Raw genomic sequence first — 17,190 nt, forward strand, 5'->3', positions numbered from 1 at the left:
GTTTTTGGTCCTAATCGTTACATTGTACTGCCTCTGACACTCATTCTGTCAGCCAGCCATTCCCTGAGGGTGTGAGGGACTCAAAGTTTTTAACTACTGCCGGGATAGAACTCCTCCATTCAACTGTGAGCCTCTTGACGGTCCTGTGAAGCAAGCAGAGCACACTATTATTATCCTTGTTTTATGGACGAGAAAAATGATGCTCATTAAAGTCAAAAGACCTGTCAAAAGTCACACAGCCGGTAAGTGGCAGAGCCAAACATGGTTTTAAGGTCTCCTGTCAGACTATAGAGTGCTCTTTCTGGTACACCGTAAAATTCACACGACTCGTACCTTTAAACGCACCCCGTAAATAGGGTAAGTGGAGCAGAGCAGTAGGTGACTGCGCATGCGCGCACTCCAAGCACAGCTCAGCCCGAGGGCAGTGCCAGCCACGTGTTCCCAGGTGCCAACGCGAAACCGAGCGCGAAAACGAGATCTCGGTAAACGTGCACAAGTTCTGGCGAATGAGAACTGACTCTTGCAGAGTCACGGGACTAGACCTAGAAAACTACATTTCCCAGAAGCAGCTTGGAGCTGGACGCCTCTGCTGGAGGACGTAGTTCCGGAAAGGCAGGCGCCGGATAGGCTGCGGAAAGGAAGTGGGCCGTTCTAAGCATCTGGGGTCCTGGCCTATTTCCGGCACGGTCGGTGGACGCGGCGGCTGAGGCGGTGCGAGACCGGCGTTGTCTACTGAGCTTCTCCAGGCGTGAGCCGACATGGCGGCGGCTTTTCGGAAGGCGGCTAAATCCCGGCAGCGGGAACACCGAGAGCGAAGCCAGGTAGGACCGCACAGGCCCCACAAGCGCCGGCCCGTGGCCTCGTGTGCTACCCTCGCTCTCTCCCTCTCTCCACCTGCGGGCCCTGGTGCCTTGTGTACGTCGAGGGGGGCATGTAAATATAAGCAAGTGTATCCTAACGACGCCGGCGTGCCTAGGGCGGAGCCTCGCGGCCTGGCGAGGTGGGGGGTCGTTATTCTCACTCTGGAAGGAACACGGGCTGTCTTGCGAGGTTTCACTGAGGGAATTGGGTGAGACACTGTGTGTAAAGTGACCTTCTGGGGGGAAGGTGAGGTCAAAGCGCACACCGGCTGGAACTGGAACCCCCATCTGTGGGCGTTCAGCCCTGTCCGCTGCGTAAGGGGGCTGTGACCGAAGAAATTGGTGATGATAACGTTGTTAACACCGTCAGGCGTGGCCTTTGTGCAAAATCCATGAAGATCTTCCACATACGCTTTTTGTTTATGTCTCACACTGTAATTTTGTTTTTTTGTTTTTTTCCATCCCCATTATACAGATGAGGAAACTGAGGTCCCAGGAGCTGAAGTGACTTGCCGAGTCACAAACACCAAATTCAGGTGGATAAACAGTTGTAGGACTTCTGTGGAGGGTGTGTCTGTGTTGAGGAGGTTGAATAGAAATTAGTTCAGTATATGAAGAATCCGTGTATCCATTCCACTGTGCTTAGAAATTACATCATAACCAATCCAGAAAGGCCCTTAGGGATATCTGGTCGAACTTCATTTCGCAGTTAGGGAAGAGAGAGAGGAGGACGCGACCAAAGTTGTGTTGCTGACTGATGGGATGGAACTAAGGCCTCTTGACCACAGTTCAGTCTTGCTGCCCAGACATTTATTGTGCACTTATTGTGTGCTCCGTGGTGTGCTGGGAGCAATAGTGTAATTTGCCACCTTGTTTGAGCCTATTTGTGGACCTGTGTAGAAGTAGTGATAGAAATTGTTGTGAGCCGGAGCCAAATAAAGTGCTGTCAAATTTACTGTCATCTCATTTAACTCTCGACACTGTGTGGATGTAGGTATTACTATTTTCTCACATTTGCAGATAGGGAAACTAAGGCTCAGATAGGTTAACTTGCCCAAAGACGTACAGCTGTAGCTGGCAAGCAGCAAAGCCAGGAATCAGGCTGCATGTTTTGAATCCAGGGGCCACTAAAAGATGAATAAAGAGGCACCTTTATAAGAGATGGCACATGAAAAATGCCAAATGAAGAATTTGAAGTGGAAGAATAGCGATGATGAGGGAAAGCGTCACGATGGAACTTGCTGGACTTGAAAGGCAATGATAACAGCTTTTTGAGCACTTACAGTATGCTAGGTACAGCCCAGCAGCTGTACAGGATTATGTCATTTAAATCTACAGCATGTCTGTGAGGTGGATTGTTATCCTCATTTTCTAAATGAGGACTCTGATGCTTAAATAGATTGAATAATATGTCCAAAGTCACAGTTGTAGGTAGTTGATTTGGATTAACAGAGAAGACAGGGCTTCTGTGGCTGGCCATAAGCATGACATGGTCATGTCTGAGTAGGAATAGAGGGTGTTTGTGGGAGAGGTGAGGAGAAGGCCATGCTGGCGAGGCGGTTAAACATGTTGATAAGAGCACTCCATGTTTGGGTCAAGTTTGGACTTTATCCTGTAGATCCTTCACTGAGGTGGTGGGTGAGATACCAAAGATGTTTTGTATGGAGAGGGTAGGTGTACTTAGGTGAGCTATTTCAGATGCAGTGCTAGGTCTCCTATAACACAGATCCCTTTGAATTAGTGTTTTTGTATTTTTTGGGTAGATACCCGGTAGTGTGATTCCTGGATCATAGGGTAGTTCCATGTTTAACTTTTTGAGGAACCTCCATACTGTTTTCCATAGTGGCTGCACCAGTTTGCATTCCTAGCAACACTGCAAGAGGGTTCCTTTTTCTCCATATCCTCACCAACACCTGTTTCTTGTGTTTTGTTTGTTGTGTTGTTTTTTTTTTGGTTTGTTTTGTTTTTAGTTCTGGTGTTATTTTAATTATTGAGTAATTTATTGCATCATTTCAAGGATAAAAAATGTGACTTAAAAATCTCATCTAAATTATTAGACGAGTTTAAACGTAGAGAAGTGTATGTACTTCTTCAAAAATTGAGATTATTCAGGGGCGCCTGGGTGGCTCAGTTGTTAAGCGTCTGCCTTCGGCTCAGGTCATGATCCCAGAGTCCTGGGATCAAGCCCCGCTTCGGGCTCCTGCTTGGAGAGTGGGAGCCTGCTTCTCCCTCTCCCACTCCCCCTGCTTGTGTTCTCTCTCTCGCTGTGTCTCTCTCTGTCAAATAAATAAATAAAATCTTTTAAAAAAAGTTGAGATTATTCAGAGCAGAAGAGGAGGCAGTCTCGTGTGGTGGGGAAGAGCACAGACTGTGGCCGCATATGGAACGGGTTCTAGTTCTAGCTTTGCCCGTTATTCTGTGTTCTTGGGCAAGCCTCATTCCCCTTTTGGAAAATTGGGGTAACAGTTGTGTGTTTTATCTACTTCCCTTGTTTGTTGTGGGGATTAAATGAGATTGTATGTAACAAGCATAGCAGATTGCTTTGTAGCAGAGTAAGCGCTTAATAAACGTGGACTGTTTTGTGGGCAGAAACATCTAGCACAGACAGACATGTATTAATTGCTCAACAAATAGCTTGTAGAAAGATAATACCAAGATGTAATCCTTGTGCCTTCCATGCTATCCAAGTTCTGTGTCAGAGAAAGTATTTTGTATCACACTCGGTTTTTTCTCTCGTACTTCTTACCAAAGGTATAATAGTAACAGTAATGTGCTGGGTACCTGCTTTGGGCCAGGCCATATGCAGGCACTACCACTCACAGACGCTCATTTAATCCTCATGAATAACCATGAGAAGCAGGTACAACTATTCTCATTTTATAGTTAGGAAACAGCAGCTCAGAGAAGTTAAGTGACTTGCCCAAGGTCACAGGTTGTTAAGAGGTAAAGCTTGGATTTGAACCCCCTTCTCCAGACTAAATTTAGTGCCCTTGCCACAGTTGCCTCCCTGTTATTATGTTTTCCCTTCATAGTATTTTGTAAACCCTTGGATTAAGTCTGTAGTAATTTTAGTACAGCTGGCAACTGCTTGCTTAGTGCCGAGTCATTGTTGCCTCTCTCTGTCCTTAATAGGCCAGGAAGCCTACTATGGCAGTGTTTGTGACCTCTCTGGCGTCTGTATGGTACCTCTCATCCTGGGGCAGAGCCCAGTTGGGGGAGGGGAGGGAACAGGGTAGCACATTGGCTCCAAGGACATGGATTTACTGAGCACTCCAGAAACTCTTGTTCCTGTCAGGTGTCATGTTGATTTGGGTATGTGTTTGCTGAGGGAACTAAGCACTGTTTTTTTTCCTTTTGTCTTCTAGCCCGGCTTTCGAAAACATCTGGGCCTGTTGGAGAAAAAGAAAGATTACAAACTTCGTGCAGAGTGAGTTCAGTTTTCTGGTAGGGGTGCTGCCAAGAAAGCTGACCGCTTCCCTGCACTGCAGCTGAATTGCCCAAGTGTCCGACAGGGGATAATTTCTTGCCATTGATAAAATGGCCAAAACTCTGGCAACCTGTCACATACTTGTCTTTGACCCTAAACATCTCTCTTTGTTTGGGCAGAGCGTAATTTATTTAACTGTAGTTGCATTGTGAAATTTTTTTTTTTTTATTATGTTGCTCTAGTTAGTTTTCTCAGAGTGGCTTTGATTTGTTCCTGCCTTGGTGTTTGAGCCAAAAGCTGAATCTTTTTTTCTTTTCTTGAAATGCAAGATATGATCTAAAATTCCAGTTGTTGAGTCTCTTACATCACTGCGTGTGTGGTGTGGAATGAAGAGATGTGAAAGATGGATTCATAAGACTGAGCGTGGGTGATAATGAACTCTGAAAACATTTTATAAAACAATTACCCCCATTCTTCTTCTTTAGCACTTTATTTGCAGAATACTTTATAATTGTTTGTTAACCATGCTGTGCTTGTCAGCTGAGGTCCTTTTGTGCTCCTGGTACAGATGGTGATGGATTAAGTGGATTGCTCTGGGTCCCAGAGTTTTTAAGGCTAATAATGATAACTGAGTGCTATTATTGCACCAGGCAGTGTTGTGGAGACTTGCAATTTTACACTTATGTATTCCTCCCAACAACCTTCTGGGATGCTATTATTATCACACCCATTTTACAGATTAAATTGAGATACAGTTTGGTTAAATAACTTACCCAGGATTACTTAGCCAGAAATGGTGGACTCCAGGTTTTCATCCAGATAGTCTGGCTCCAGAGTCATGATTCTAGTTAGTGTGCTCTGTTGCACTGTGGAGTTTCTGAATCTTATTTGGTCACTTGGTGCCCAAGCTTGCTTTAAAACCCTGTCTAATGAGCTTTAATGTGTGCTTTGTTTGGTGTTTCCCTGTAATGAGGTAAATGACACTAATACATGTGAGATGTTAATTTCAGGTGAATTTTGGGTTAGGAGAGGAGCCTACAGAGACAGTAGCTCAACATCAGTGACTATGGAGTCTGGATCAAATCTAGTCATTGCTTTGGCTTTTTTGGGTTTCATTTTGTTTAAATCTTAGATGCTTATAAAGTTTGCTCATTGTGGGTTTTTTGTTTTTGTTTTTGCTATGAACCTCATTTAACCTTTTAGTGACTACCGGAAAAAGCAGGAATACCTCAGAGCTCTACGGAAGAAGGCTCTTGAAAAAAATCCAGATGAATTCTACTATAAAATGACTCGGGTTAAACTCCAGGTGGGTGCCTTATGGATCAGTTGGTATTCTGAGCTCCACGTCATTAAAGAAAATAAGGATGGGGGAAGAGATGGAGAGGAAGGATCCTTGGCCTTTATTTAGCCCTTCTCCAGTTGGTCCAGGTGTTCTTGGTCAGTATCCAAGGCAAACTGCCCCTTCCTGAACAGCATGCATTTCTCCTCTGGAATCTGAGTTGTCTTATGCCTGGAGCTGTTCTTAGAGTGGATGAGAATGGATGACAGGGTGCTAAATTGAACATGCATCTCAGGGGCTTAGTGCATTGGACCGCTGTGGCATATGGCATTCGGTTGTCTTTGTTCCAGTCATGGGCTATGTTAACGACTTATTTGTGATTTTAATCTAATAGGGAATGTATGTCTTAAATTTGGTTTTTAGGATGGAGTTCACGTTATTAAGGAGACTAAGGAAGAAGTAACTCCAGAACAACTCAAACTGATGAGAACCCAGGATGTCAAATACATAGAAATGAAAAGGGTTGCAGAAGCTAAGGTAATAATTGGAACCCTTTGTTCTGTTGTATTTTTGTTATTTAAGAAAAATACAAATTCACTGGTCTCAAATTATAAGTTGATTTCTTCTGGCATTTACAGACTTAAAGTACTTCTTGATGGTGATAATGATTTAGAAGTATAGTCAGTATGGTGGAGTGGAAAGAGTTCAAGTTTGGAAATGAGACTCACTTAGGTTTGAATTCTGGCTCTGCCATTTATTAGCCCCATGATTATGGACAAATTAACCTTTTTGAGAGATGGTTCCTCATTTCTATCTCATGGGAATGTTAAGTGAGTTTTGTGGAATGTGTAGCCTAGTACCTGACGTGTGGTTGGTGCTTGGTAAATTTTAGTTGTCTTTTCCTTTAAAAGAATGAGGAACATTTTTTGGTGGCTCGTGATAATGATGTGAAATGGTTTAAACTTGTGCACATTCATTTCTGATACCCTGGACGAACCCAATGTAAAATGAGATCATGTTCTGTATTCTAGAAAATTGAAAGACTAAAATCAGAGCTCCATCTGCTGGATTTCCAGGGGAAGCAGCAGAATAAGCATGTATTTTTTTTTGACACCAAAAAGGAAGGTATGAAATGTTTGAGGGTTTCTGGGACAGTCTAGCATGTTGGTCTGTGTTTGGTGTTAGATGGTGCCTTAAGAATTGTCTTGACTTTCAGTTGAGCGGTTTGATGTTGCCACTCACCTGCGAACAGCCCCGGAACTAGTTGACAGAGTCTTCAACAGACCCACAATAGAGACCTTGCAGAAGGAGAAAGTGAAGGGGGTTACCCAGCAGACTCGACTGAAGGTAATTTTCTCCGTTGTTTTTCAGGTCTGAGCTTAGGAGAATCTAGGGTTTGTTTGTTTTGGGTTTTGCTTTTTGTTTTTGTTTTGTTTTTTCCACTGCATTTACTACAGTAATTTGAGGAAAACTCATGAAGTTCCCTTAGAAAAGTGGAAGGAAGATTTGATGATGGGGATGGGAGTGGAGGAGGGTTCTTTTTTTGTTGTTGTTCCTTAGTTTTTAAGGTTGGGGGACTTGTTGCCTAGTGGTGGGCAGCTTAGGGTGTGGCTTTTAGATTTGCATTTGAATCCCACCTCTCACTCTGGGCTTTGTGCTTTTAAGGCTTGTGACTGATGCAGAGAGAGGAGGGGCCACTGAAGATTAAGGGATTTGGTATATTCTGATATTGAATCTTCAGCAGCAAATACATATCTCAAAAAATCTTTACATATTATGCATCTTTTTTTTAAGATTTTATTTATTTATTTGACAGAGAGCGACAAACCGAGAGAAGGAACACAGGCAGGGAGAGTGAGAGAGGGAGAAGCAGGCTTCCTGCTGAGTGGGGAGCCTGATGCAGGGCTCGATCCCAGACCCCAGGATCATGACCTGAGCCGAAGGCAGACACTTAATGACTGAGCCACCCACGCGCCCCCATATTATGCATTTGTAACCAAAATCTTGTATTGACTTTTCTTTATGGTGCTTTCCGTAGCTGGAACTGGGTTTGTGCAGAAGACATGCTTTTTCTCAAAGCCTTCTGGAGTTGAACTCTCACTTCTGACTGATTCATTTAAAAAAATGCTGTCAATGTGTTTAAAGCAGACAGCTGTTCTGTTTTGATTTGAATCATTTACACCGCATCAGCTTTGCTTCCAATGTTTAATTTCACAGCAGTTTCTCTAGCTCAGAGGCAGCTAAACTTGCTGTAGTAATATAAATACCCCTAATTAGTTTGACTATATTGGGTAATCCCATAAATTTGACAGTCTGTGTAATAAAGTGAAAACAAAAGCTGTCTGAAACCACTGCTGTGAGACTATGCTAGAATTGGTGAATTGTTTAAATCTGAAGCCCAGTAATAGTTCCCCTCTTGTAGATAACACTTCCAGCTGAGGAGCCGGCTGACTAGTGTTCTCGTGATAATCCTGTTTGTCAGTTAGTTGTATTTTCAATTAGCTGTGTCACCAACACTTCTCAAGTGTTGTGGTAGTCCCTAAAGAGATTAGTGCTCCAAACAGAGTAGTTCACCAACATGCCTTTTGAGAAGTTGGGAAGGTTTGGATCTTGCCATTTTTGTCGAGTGGTATTGTTTCAGTTGTTTTGTTGAGAGCAAAAATATTTTCATTAAGACTACTGGTGGGTGGATTGCAAGGGAATTTTTAACCTGTAACTTGGAGGGGTGGGCAGTCTGTGGATGGGCTTTAGGAAGTCTGTGAACGCTCTCTTTCCACACTGATGTTTTGTGCAAATAGGTATATATGTTTGCACAGATTTGTACCAACACACATACATATTTATTTTAAGGAAGAATCTAAAGCTTTCATGAGTTTCTCAGGGGTTTATGATTCCCCCAAATTTAAGGACCACTGGCCTTTGAGGGGTATTCAGCAGGGAGTATTCTCAGGTCAACTTCTACCGAAAAAGTCCTTCTCTCTGAGTTCTGTGGTTCTCAGACACCAGCACACTGCCCAGTGGCCTTTCTGTCCTTTGTTCACATTGTGTCGGGTTTCCAGGACTGGTTCATTCCTGCATTGCCTTAGGTAACCGGGACGCTCACACAGAGGTTGAACAGCTTAGTGTAGTAGTGGAAAGATTCCTGGGATCCATGAGACTCGCGGGACAGTCCTGACTCTGTTCCAGGTGAACCACGTGTCCCTGGGCAAGTCTCCAAGGTTCTGTTTAGCTCTAGAATGTGGTGTTCCTAAAATGGACAACTTTATAGTCCCTTGTTGTGTTGATTCTGAGTAAGAAGGGAGTTGATGAAACCATTTATGCGTTTGGACTTAAGTGGATTAAAAAGCAGTTTTTTATTCATTTTTATCTTGTTAATGAAAACATGTGTTTCTTCCGCAGCGGATAGCTAAAGAAAGGCAAAAGCAGTATAACTGCCTGACACAGCGGATTGAACGTGAGAAGAAATTGTTTGTTATTGCACAGAAAATTCAAACACGCAAAGATCTTCTGGTGAGGAGAGAGAGCCTTAGCCCTTCCTTTTTGTTTTTTTTTCCCTTCCCCTTTTAAAGGTCTTAACTGGAACTGGATTTCAGCTGTGTGTAAATCAACCCCAGTGAAAATGTCTGCTCCTCAGGGGCAGTGGTTTGAGCCAGTGTCTATTACTCTGACAGTGTTGAAATGTTCCTCGATTAAGAAGGGTAATAAGGGGCTTATTAGTCAGTGCTTTGGACCAGCAAAGGGTAGGATCAGGTAGCATATGAACTTTATAGCTTATGAGCAGCTATGTGTAACATTTAAACAGGTTAACAAAACAGTGTATTGGTGTTTAAAAATAGACAACATTGTGTAGTTAAATAGCACAGCTAGGGATTATACGATGCCCCGTTCATATTCTTGTCGTTCCTTTAAATGTCAGATTCTTCAGCTTTGCAGATCATTCAGATCTGCCTTTCTCAGCAAGGGTTCCATGTGAGAATATGCCCTACAAAAAAATGATTTGAGTACCTCTCTCCTCAGTTTTTCCAAGATCTTCTACACACTAGGAGCATTCTAGATTCCCAGGAGAGAAAATGATTCATTGCATCTGGGGATACTTGAGGGTCGTGGGCCTTGTCTCTCTTGCACTTTGAGAAGGGCTAAATTAGGGCCTTTCTGATAGGTAGTTTATTAACCTTCCTGTTTTACAAAATGCTCTCCTGCTTTTTACTCTTTTGTAGGATAAAACTCAGAAGGTGAAGGTGAAGAAACAAACAGTGAACTCTCCAGCTATTTACAAATTCCAGAGTCGTCGAAAACGTTGAAGTGGTATAGATAAGCTTTGTCATTCCACATGGAGAATAATTCTGTTTTTTCCCCAGTAACTTCACATTCCATTAGTCTGAACGACATGGTTTTTTCTGTTTGTAACTTTATTATAGATCTGGCATTTGATACGTTTCTGTGAATAACATTAAAGCCCCTTCCCTTGTCTTACTGTTTTTGGGGTATGAAATCAGTCTTATTTTTATATACCTGTATATTTTCTTCACGATGAAAGTTATATAATCTCATCATGGCAGATTTGGAATGAATTCATCTCTAATCCCAATACTCACTGGAGAACACCAAGTAGTTATCAGTGCTAGGAGCTAGGGTATTGGAGGTGAACAATAATGTGAACGTTCTGGTTTATTTCCTCCATTCTGTAAAGGCATGTTCTGTTTTTTTTTTGCTTTATTTTTGTGTTTTGTAGTTACAATTACAGCAAACAATTTCATATCCTTTTTACTTAAATTAGCCCTTCCATTTTGTTACATCACTAAATTTTTTAAAAGTAATATATGTTCACAGTAAAAATTAAAATATTTTTATTGTTTGCATGTTTTATGTAGTGGGTAGACTGATTTTACCTTCCTTCCTTCTGTGTTTATTAGATACTCAGATGGCTTCATAAGTTAGCAAAGGAGGAATTTTTTTCTCTTACACTTTATAGGTACAGATAGAAACCCACAGTGACACCTCCTTATTGATGAAGCTCAAATCAGACAGATCTGGCTCTCTGTTCCTGCCCTCTGCACTTCTGGCCAACTCATGATTCCAAGGCTATAAATGGCTTGATACAGGCCTTTGCCCTGGAGATAGGGACTCCAGGGCATGTGTAGCAGCTTTCTTCCCAGAGTCTCACCCTTCCCTGCCCATGTAGGGGTGGTAGGCTGAGGCTGTCAAGACAGGACTTGAGCATACTTGGAGCAAATGTGGGAGGAACAGGGTTCTGGGAGGCTTGCTTACACCTCACCCTCTGGGGGGGGTGGGGAACAGCTGGGCCTGGATTTTAAAGAGGGAGGGAGGGAGGAAGGAAGGAAGGAAGAAAATCATCATTAAAACTTAATATGTTCCTATGACTGCTAGGGTCCTGTACAAAGCCTAAAATGAAAGCCTGTTTCCTCAGGGTGTACCCAGTGGATTTAGATCTGGGAGCCCTGGAAAATAGGAAGAAGGGCTGGGGAATAGAAGCTAGCAGCTTTTGCCTTAAGGAAGGAAGTGCTTCCCAGTCTGTGTGTTTACTTCTTGGGGAGGTGGGGTGAGCTAAGTACATGTTGATGGTCTTATGACATGGGGGTCTGGGGGGCTGAGTCCTGAGCCAGGGAAGGGATTTATCCCATGGGTGTTGGTCAGAGGGGTGGGAGGACTGAGCAGCAGTCTGTTCCTGGCACAGAACAGCTTGATACTGCTGCTCTGGCTCTGTCCCTTGTCCCTACTGGGTAGGAGGTAAGGAGTATACCTAATGCCTTTTTTTGGAAGCTTACATTTACACAAAGGTACATACACTTGATCGGGTCTCACATTAATAGACATACAAGATACGTAGAGCTCAGACCTCATAAACACAGGTGCATGCACATCTATTTGCTCTCTGGTACATGAACACACCACCAGGGTTTTATGTCCACAGGTGACGCGAAGTCCTCACATGTTCTATAGGTACACAGTGATGCTCGAAGAGGCATGTGCACAGGCCAAATGGAGCAGGAAAGTCCATCTCTTGGAGTCCCGTAAGTGCCAGGGTGGAGGTAGAGAACTTTAAGGGGATAAAACTAGCTGTCCTGAATTGCTGTTACACTGAGGGCCATCTCTGAGGCCCAAGGAGAGATGGCTGCCCCTTGAGATTAACCCAAGACAGATGCTCCAGCCTCATGGGTCCTGAAAACAGGCCAGGACTTTATGCTTTGGTGCTCAGTGGGACCTCAGACTCCTGGCTCATTGCTTGGGAAGGGGAGAGACTGTTGTTTCCTTAGGATCCACCCCTCCAGGCCCAACGGCTGGTTTGGGCTCTTGGTAGCAGCCTGCTCTGGCTGGGCCAAGGGGAATGAATGTGGGCAGCCTACGGAGGTGGAAAGCATTTCTCTGAGTCAGAACTTGTGTGGTTCAGGTCTCTTGTACAAATGAGGTCTCCAAAGTATCAGTTACAATAGCTGATATGGAGCACCCAGGTCTTCCCAGCAGAGAACCCAACTATCCTGCCTTAGTCCTACTCTGTTGCCATTTCTTAGAGCCCTTCTGACTCAAGCCGGAGAGTGTCAAGCCCCAGCTTTATTCTTGGATTCAGTCTTTTTTTTGACTCTGGAGGGAATGGATTCCTGGCAACAGGGTAGGAAAAGGCCCAGTAGGTGGAGCTGCTGCCCTTTTGCTGGGGTTATTTCTCTGGGTGCCGGTGTCTACCCTCTTAGCACTCTTGGCTTCTGTTGGAAGCATCCTGTGCTCCACTGGTGCTTACTGCCTATTTATTTACTGGATTTAATGCCATAGGGGAGAGCTCTTGGGAAAAAAGATTTTCTCCACGCCTGTTCCCCCACTTTGAGATTAGTGTGACCCCAAAACAAGGACTGGGCAGGAAAGGGCTTTCCCCTCACATTTCTAGTGAGGCCCATGGAGGAAGCTTGTCACTGAGTCCCACATGGTGGGTGGTTCCACTGGGAAATGGTAGGGGTCTCCCCACATGCAGTCGTGAGGGTTTGTGTCTAGCTCGCCGTCTCTCCCCTGCTGCTGGCTGTGGGGCAGTGAATAATTAGAGCTGCACGTCCTCCAGTAGGGAGGGCAGCCAGTAGACGCAGACTTGCTCTGCCTGCCTGTGGAGGCCGGTGAGGCCAGGGCCTGTTGGGACTTGAACTGGTGAGGCAAGTGGGTGTGCAGTGCTGGCCTCCATCCTCAAGCTCTCCCAGCGCGTCGGTTCACAGCCTTGTGCACAGGGTGTTGGGCAAGGGCAGGGGGGCGAAGCTTGGGTGGGAGTCTTGGCCCAAAGTCCCAGGTGAGTTGAGGAATTGGGGGTGGACCTGGAGTACTGTTGGTGCTGAGCTGGCAGGTTTCTTGGGCTTGGGCGGCTGCCTCCTGGGGTGAGAGGGTGCGCGCACTCTTGCTGAGCCGGTCACCGGGCCTCCCTGTCGGCGGGGCTCCCACCCAGCTCTGTGGGTCTGTCTCATCAGAAAGTGCAGGGAAGAATTGGAGAGAAGCTTCAAAGCCCCAACAGGCAGCGCTGGCTTTCCCAAGTCCACCCCTTAGAGTGTGGAAGCTCAAGAGGCTGCCCGGGTCATGTTTCTGCTTGTTCTTTCCTAAACTGCTCTGGTCGGAGAGGAAAAGAAAAAATCTCTCTGGCTTCTTCAGACTCCCTGTATGGAATCTCCATGTTCCTCATTCCTGGACCCACCATCGTTACATTTGGAGAGTTCTGTCTCCTTTGTATCTCTCGTAACCAAAGTTTACCTAGTTGTCTCTGTCCAGTCTTGTCTGCTTCACTTGATAGCCCTGATAATGACGAGAGCCGTTTCCTCTCTCATGTCAGGGGAACAAAGTGCTTGGTGCTGGGGCCGTGGTACCATCCTGAGCACCCTGCTTTAGTGGTAGTAGACATTGGGCCAGAACAGAGCCCAGGACCTGGCTATTTCTAGGCAAGAGGAGTTGGTCTGGGGACTGCTGTGTTTGGGGTTAAGGGTGGGAAGGAAGCCCTTTCCATTGCTCCTGTTGTCTGTCACCTGACGGCCATGCTCAGATCATAAGTGTTAATGAAATTGTGGTGCCCCGGAGGCAGCTGGGCAGCACCCCCGCCCCCCGCCGTGAATCAGCCTGACTCATTTACAGCTTTCTCCCAGTTACCCCAAAGGCTTCTCTTTTGAGGTGACAAATGTGGGGGGTTGGTTTCAGGTTTCATGTTTTTACATTACTGAGTGGAAAAAAAACCTTTCCAAACCAAAAAAACACCCAAAAAACAAAAAAACCCCCCAGCTTTTACAGCAGAAACAACATGTCCCGAGAGCACTGGAAATTTCCCCGTCCCCTTTCCTCAGCTGCTCAGCCACAGACACCAGTGACAGAGGGGTTAAGAGGTGGGGGTTGGAGCTAGGGCGAGTAGAGTGTTGGGGACAGCCCCTTTGGAGGTGGCAGCATTTGCTTTTCTGCTTAAAGGCAGGGGAGAGCCTTTGCAGAACCCTCTGGCTCTGGAGCCAATAGTATTGCCAAGGGACAGGGTCGGTCAGCTTAGGAGCGGCAGGGACTGGGGAAGGAAGCCATCTCACATCTCTAGCTAATTTGATCCCAGGAGGTCGAGGGCAAGTCCCTCCCTCAGAGAGGGCTCTTTAGGTGGAATGGTAGGTGGGAAGCTGCAGGATCCATCTGGCACATGGAGACTGGGGGGCCACCCCCTCCTGTTACTGGCTGGTAGCATTATAAACCACTCCCCCCTGCCCCCCGACGGGCAGATGGCCTCCACGGCAGATGGAGACTAGGCCAGCGATGGCTGGGTGAGCTTTCCAGTCCCAGCCTGGCCTCTCTGGCTAATCAGACAATTGAGAGGGGCAGTGACAGGGCTAAGTGTGTGTGTGTGTGTGTGTGTGTGTGTGTGTGTGTGTAAGAGATGGAGTTCTGGCCTTGTTGGGCCATTCTGGGGGAGAGGTAAAGCGGGACCCTCAGATGCAATCAGTGGATCTTGGGGGCACGCCCAGTTTCCCATGTAGAAGTGGCCGGTGCTCGGGGCCCTGACACTGCCCACCTGCCCGGGCTCCCAAAGCTGCCCCAGTTAGTTCTCAAGTGAAGGGGATGGTCCCCGGGGTGGGAGTGTCTGCTGCAGCTGGAGCCTGGTGGGCTTGATGTAGGCTCCCTGCTAGGCCCCCAGAGCTGGGCCTGGGCAGCGGCTCCTCCCAGAGGACGCACCCGTTTATTATGCGCTCGGGCTCCCTCACTGTGCAGGCAGGCAGCGGCCTTCATTAGCGGAGGAGCTGGGGTCTGTTTTGGCTGCCTCATCAGCATCAGTGAACTGCGTCCCTGCGAGATTTGATACAATTTAATTAACCTAATTAAAAGCTCTGATTGCAGAGATGATTGGGGTAGCGCCAGCAGCGACTGCATATTTATAATGAGCTGCAAGGTGTGGGACCGCAGCCAAACGCCACGCATCCTAATGAGCGGGAGCTGAGAGCCAGGGAGCGGGAGAGGGAACGTTTATTTTTGGCAACAATGCCCAGTTCCTCCCTGCCAGGGAGTCAGAGACCCAGGGAGTGAGGATGGACCTGCCCACTGAGCTCTTCTAAGCAAGGTGGAAGCAGGAGTGCGTGCTCCCCACGCATTCCTGTGCCTTTGGACGCCCACACGAACGCACCGTGCCGTGTTCGCTGCTTGCGGAGTGGGGGGCTGGGACCCCAACAGTGCACTTTTGCTGCCTGTCTCCATCTCTGGGAATCAGGGGCTGCCTTCTGAACCACGAGCCCTGGTTTGAGGAAATGGCTCAGTAGAACCACCTGGATTTTAAGACTTCAGGATCCCTGGGCTGTTCTCTCTGACTTGCCCAGGCAGATCTGGGCTGACAGGATTAGGCCAAGGGGCTGGGAGGGGGTCGGAAAAGGGGTCTGGATGTCCAAGAGACCCAGGGGAGGATCTTGGGCCTGGAGCAGACAGGAGAAACAGGAGAGATGAACCTCCAGCTCCTCTTGGAGCCCCACCTCCTCGCTGTCTTACGAGGACGTTGTCCAGAGAGGGCTGCCTTCCCTGGACTCTCCTCTGCCACCGCTTCTGTCTGGGGAGTCTCAGTTTGTCTGACTCAGCGTTTCCGCTGTAAATCACATCTAATAATAACGAGAGTGAGGGCTGTGGCAGAGACGCTGGGGGTGAAGGGGGTGCCGGTGAGAAGGTGCACTGTGGTGTTAAGCAGGGAGGGTGGCAGGAATGGGGCCGGGGTTCTGGGAGCCACCATCAGAGGCCTTGAGGGGAAGAAGGTGGGAGCAGCCCCCCGCCCCCCATCCCTGCCCTGGGAGCTTGTGGAGGTCATGAGCTCATCCTGGCTGGCCCAGGCCCCCCTTCCCCCCAGTGCTCTGAATGCTGCCAGGACAAGATGAGATTTGTCCCCAGCCCACCTTGCAGAGCTGCAGCTGTTCAGCTCCCTTATCAATCTTCTCTGTGGGTTTAATCATCTCTCTGTCATCCTGCTGGGACAGCCCTCCCCTTCCTGGCCCCAGCTTTCCTCCAATCCCCCTCCCCCAGACACACCATCTTCCCTCTCCTGGACTTCCCTTCAGGAGACGGAGGGTGGGCCAGGGTGGCTTTGCCCCAGGTTTCGTCTCAGTGGGGGGGCCGGGGGGTTCCCTGTTTTTGCAGGGAATAAGGGGTGGGTACAGGTGGTGCTGGCGAAGAATCTGTCCTAGCCAGGTCCCCGATATCTTTGGCTCCATGCCAGGCTGGGTAGGACAGGGTCTGGAGGTTGGCCATGAAGGCCTTGAGCCCAGATCCAAGAGATTCTTGTGTTGGTGCCGTATATGTCCCTTCCTTCTTCGGAAGAAGGCCAGCCCCTTGGGAGCTGTGTCCACCCACGGCGAGCCAGCCAGCCAGCCAGCTCTGGCCTCTTTCCCTGGGTGGGTCCTGTGGGGCCAGGCTCCATGGAGCCCTGTGGGCCCAGGGGCCCGTGGGCAGGAACCACAAGCCCACAGCTTTGCGTGCATCTTGGGAAAAAGGGTGCCCAGGAGTCAATGGAGCCTGTGTTGTGGTCCAGGCTGGGAGCCAGGGCGCAAGGAGCTCTGGGGCCCCTCCTAGTGCTGACGTGCAAGATGACCTTCAGGGCAACTCTTCAATCCTTTCTGCTTCACTCTCTTTCCTCTCCAGAGCATTTGGGGGAATGGGCAGGGAGGGGGTGACATGGGATGGTGTACGTGCCCCTTGAAGGGAACATGAGAAAGAGGGCCCTTCCTCCCCCTATTCCGTGGCTCCCAGTCAGGCACTCTCAGTGCAAATGGAAAGCTGGCTTCTTCCCATTTCTCAGAAGGGAATGGAAAGTCCCAAAGAGGGATAGGATCCCAGGGAGCATCACCCAGGTAGGGGCTGAAAGACCCCACTCAGAGGGTCCCCTCAGGTGGAGACTATAGGTTCTGGAGGGGCACTGACTAGTCTTGGGCTGGAGGGGGCTGGTCCAGTTCAGCCCAAGGCTGGGCCCTGTAGGACAATGGCATGTTGATGAAGATTTGGTCCCGGCCTCACATGACTCGATGGGGGTGGATGGACTGCACGTGGCTGAGCCCCCGGGGATGACCTTTGGTCACTGGCTAGGGAAGAGAGGAAGCCATGAAGCTCTCCTGCCCACTCAGTGCCCTGGGCACCCTGCCACCCCCGCC

At 47.7% G+C, this 17,190-nt stretch overlaps 1 protein-coding gene across 1 annotated transcript; it reads left to right on the top strand.

The window, feature by feature from the left end:
* The first annotated feature begins 644 nt into the window (after window positions 1–644).
* Window positions 645–10,396, top strand: UTP11 (UTP11 small subunit processome component). Its single transcript, XM_021683737.1, has 8 exons — window positions 645–821; window positions 4,226–4,287; window positions 5,491–5,593; window positions 5,990–6,103; window positions 6,598–6,691; window positions 6,783–6,913; window positions 8,966–9,076; window positions 9,784–10,396. The coding sequence occupies exons 1-8, from the start codon at window positions 759–761 to the stop codon at window positions 9,865–9,867; spliced, it is 762 nt and encodes a 253-aa protein (XP_021539412.1). The 5' UTR covers window positions 645–758; the 3' UTR covers window positions 9,868–10,396.
* The last annotated feature ends 6,794 nt before the right edge of the window (window positions 10,397–17,190 follow it).

This window comes from Neomonachus schauinslandi, chromosome 4, assembly GCF_002201575.2.
Source record: "Neomonachus schauinslandi chromosome 4, ASM220157v2, whole genome shotgun sequence".
NCBI lineage: Eukaryota > Metazoa > Chordata > Mammalia > Carnivora > Phocidae > Neomonachus > Neomonachus schauinslandi.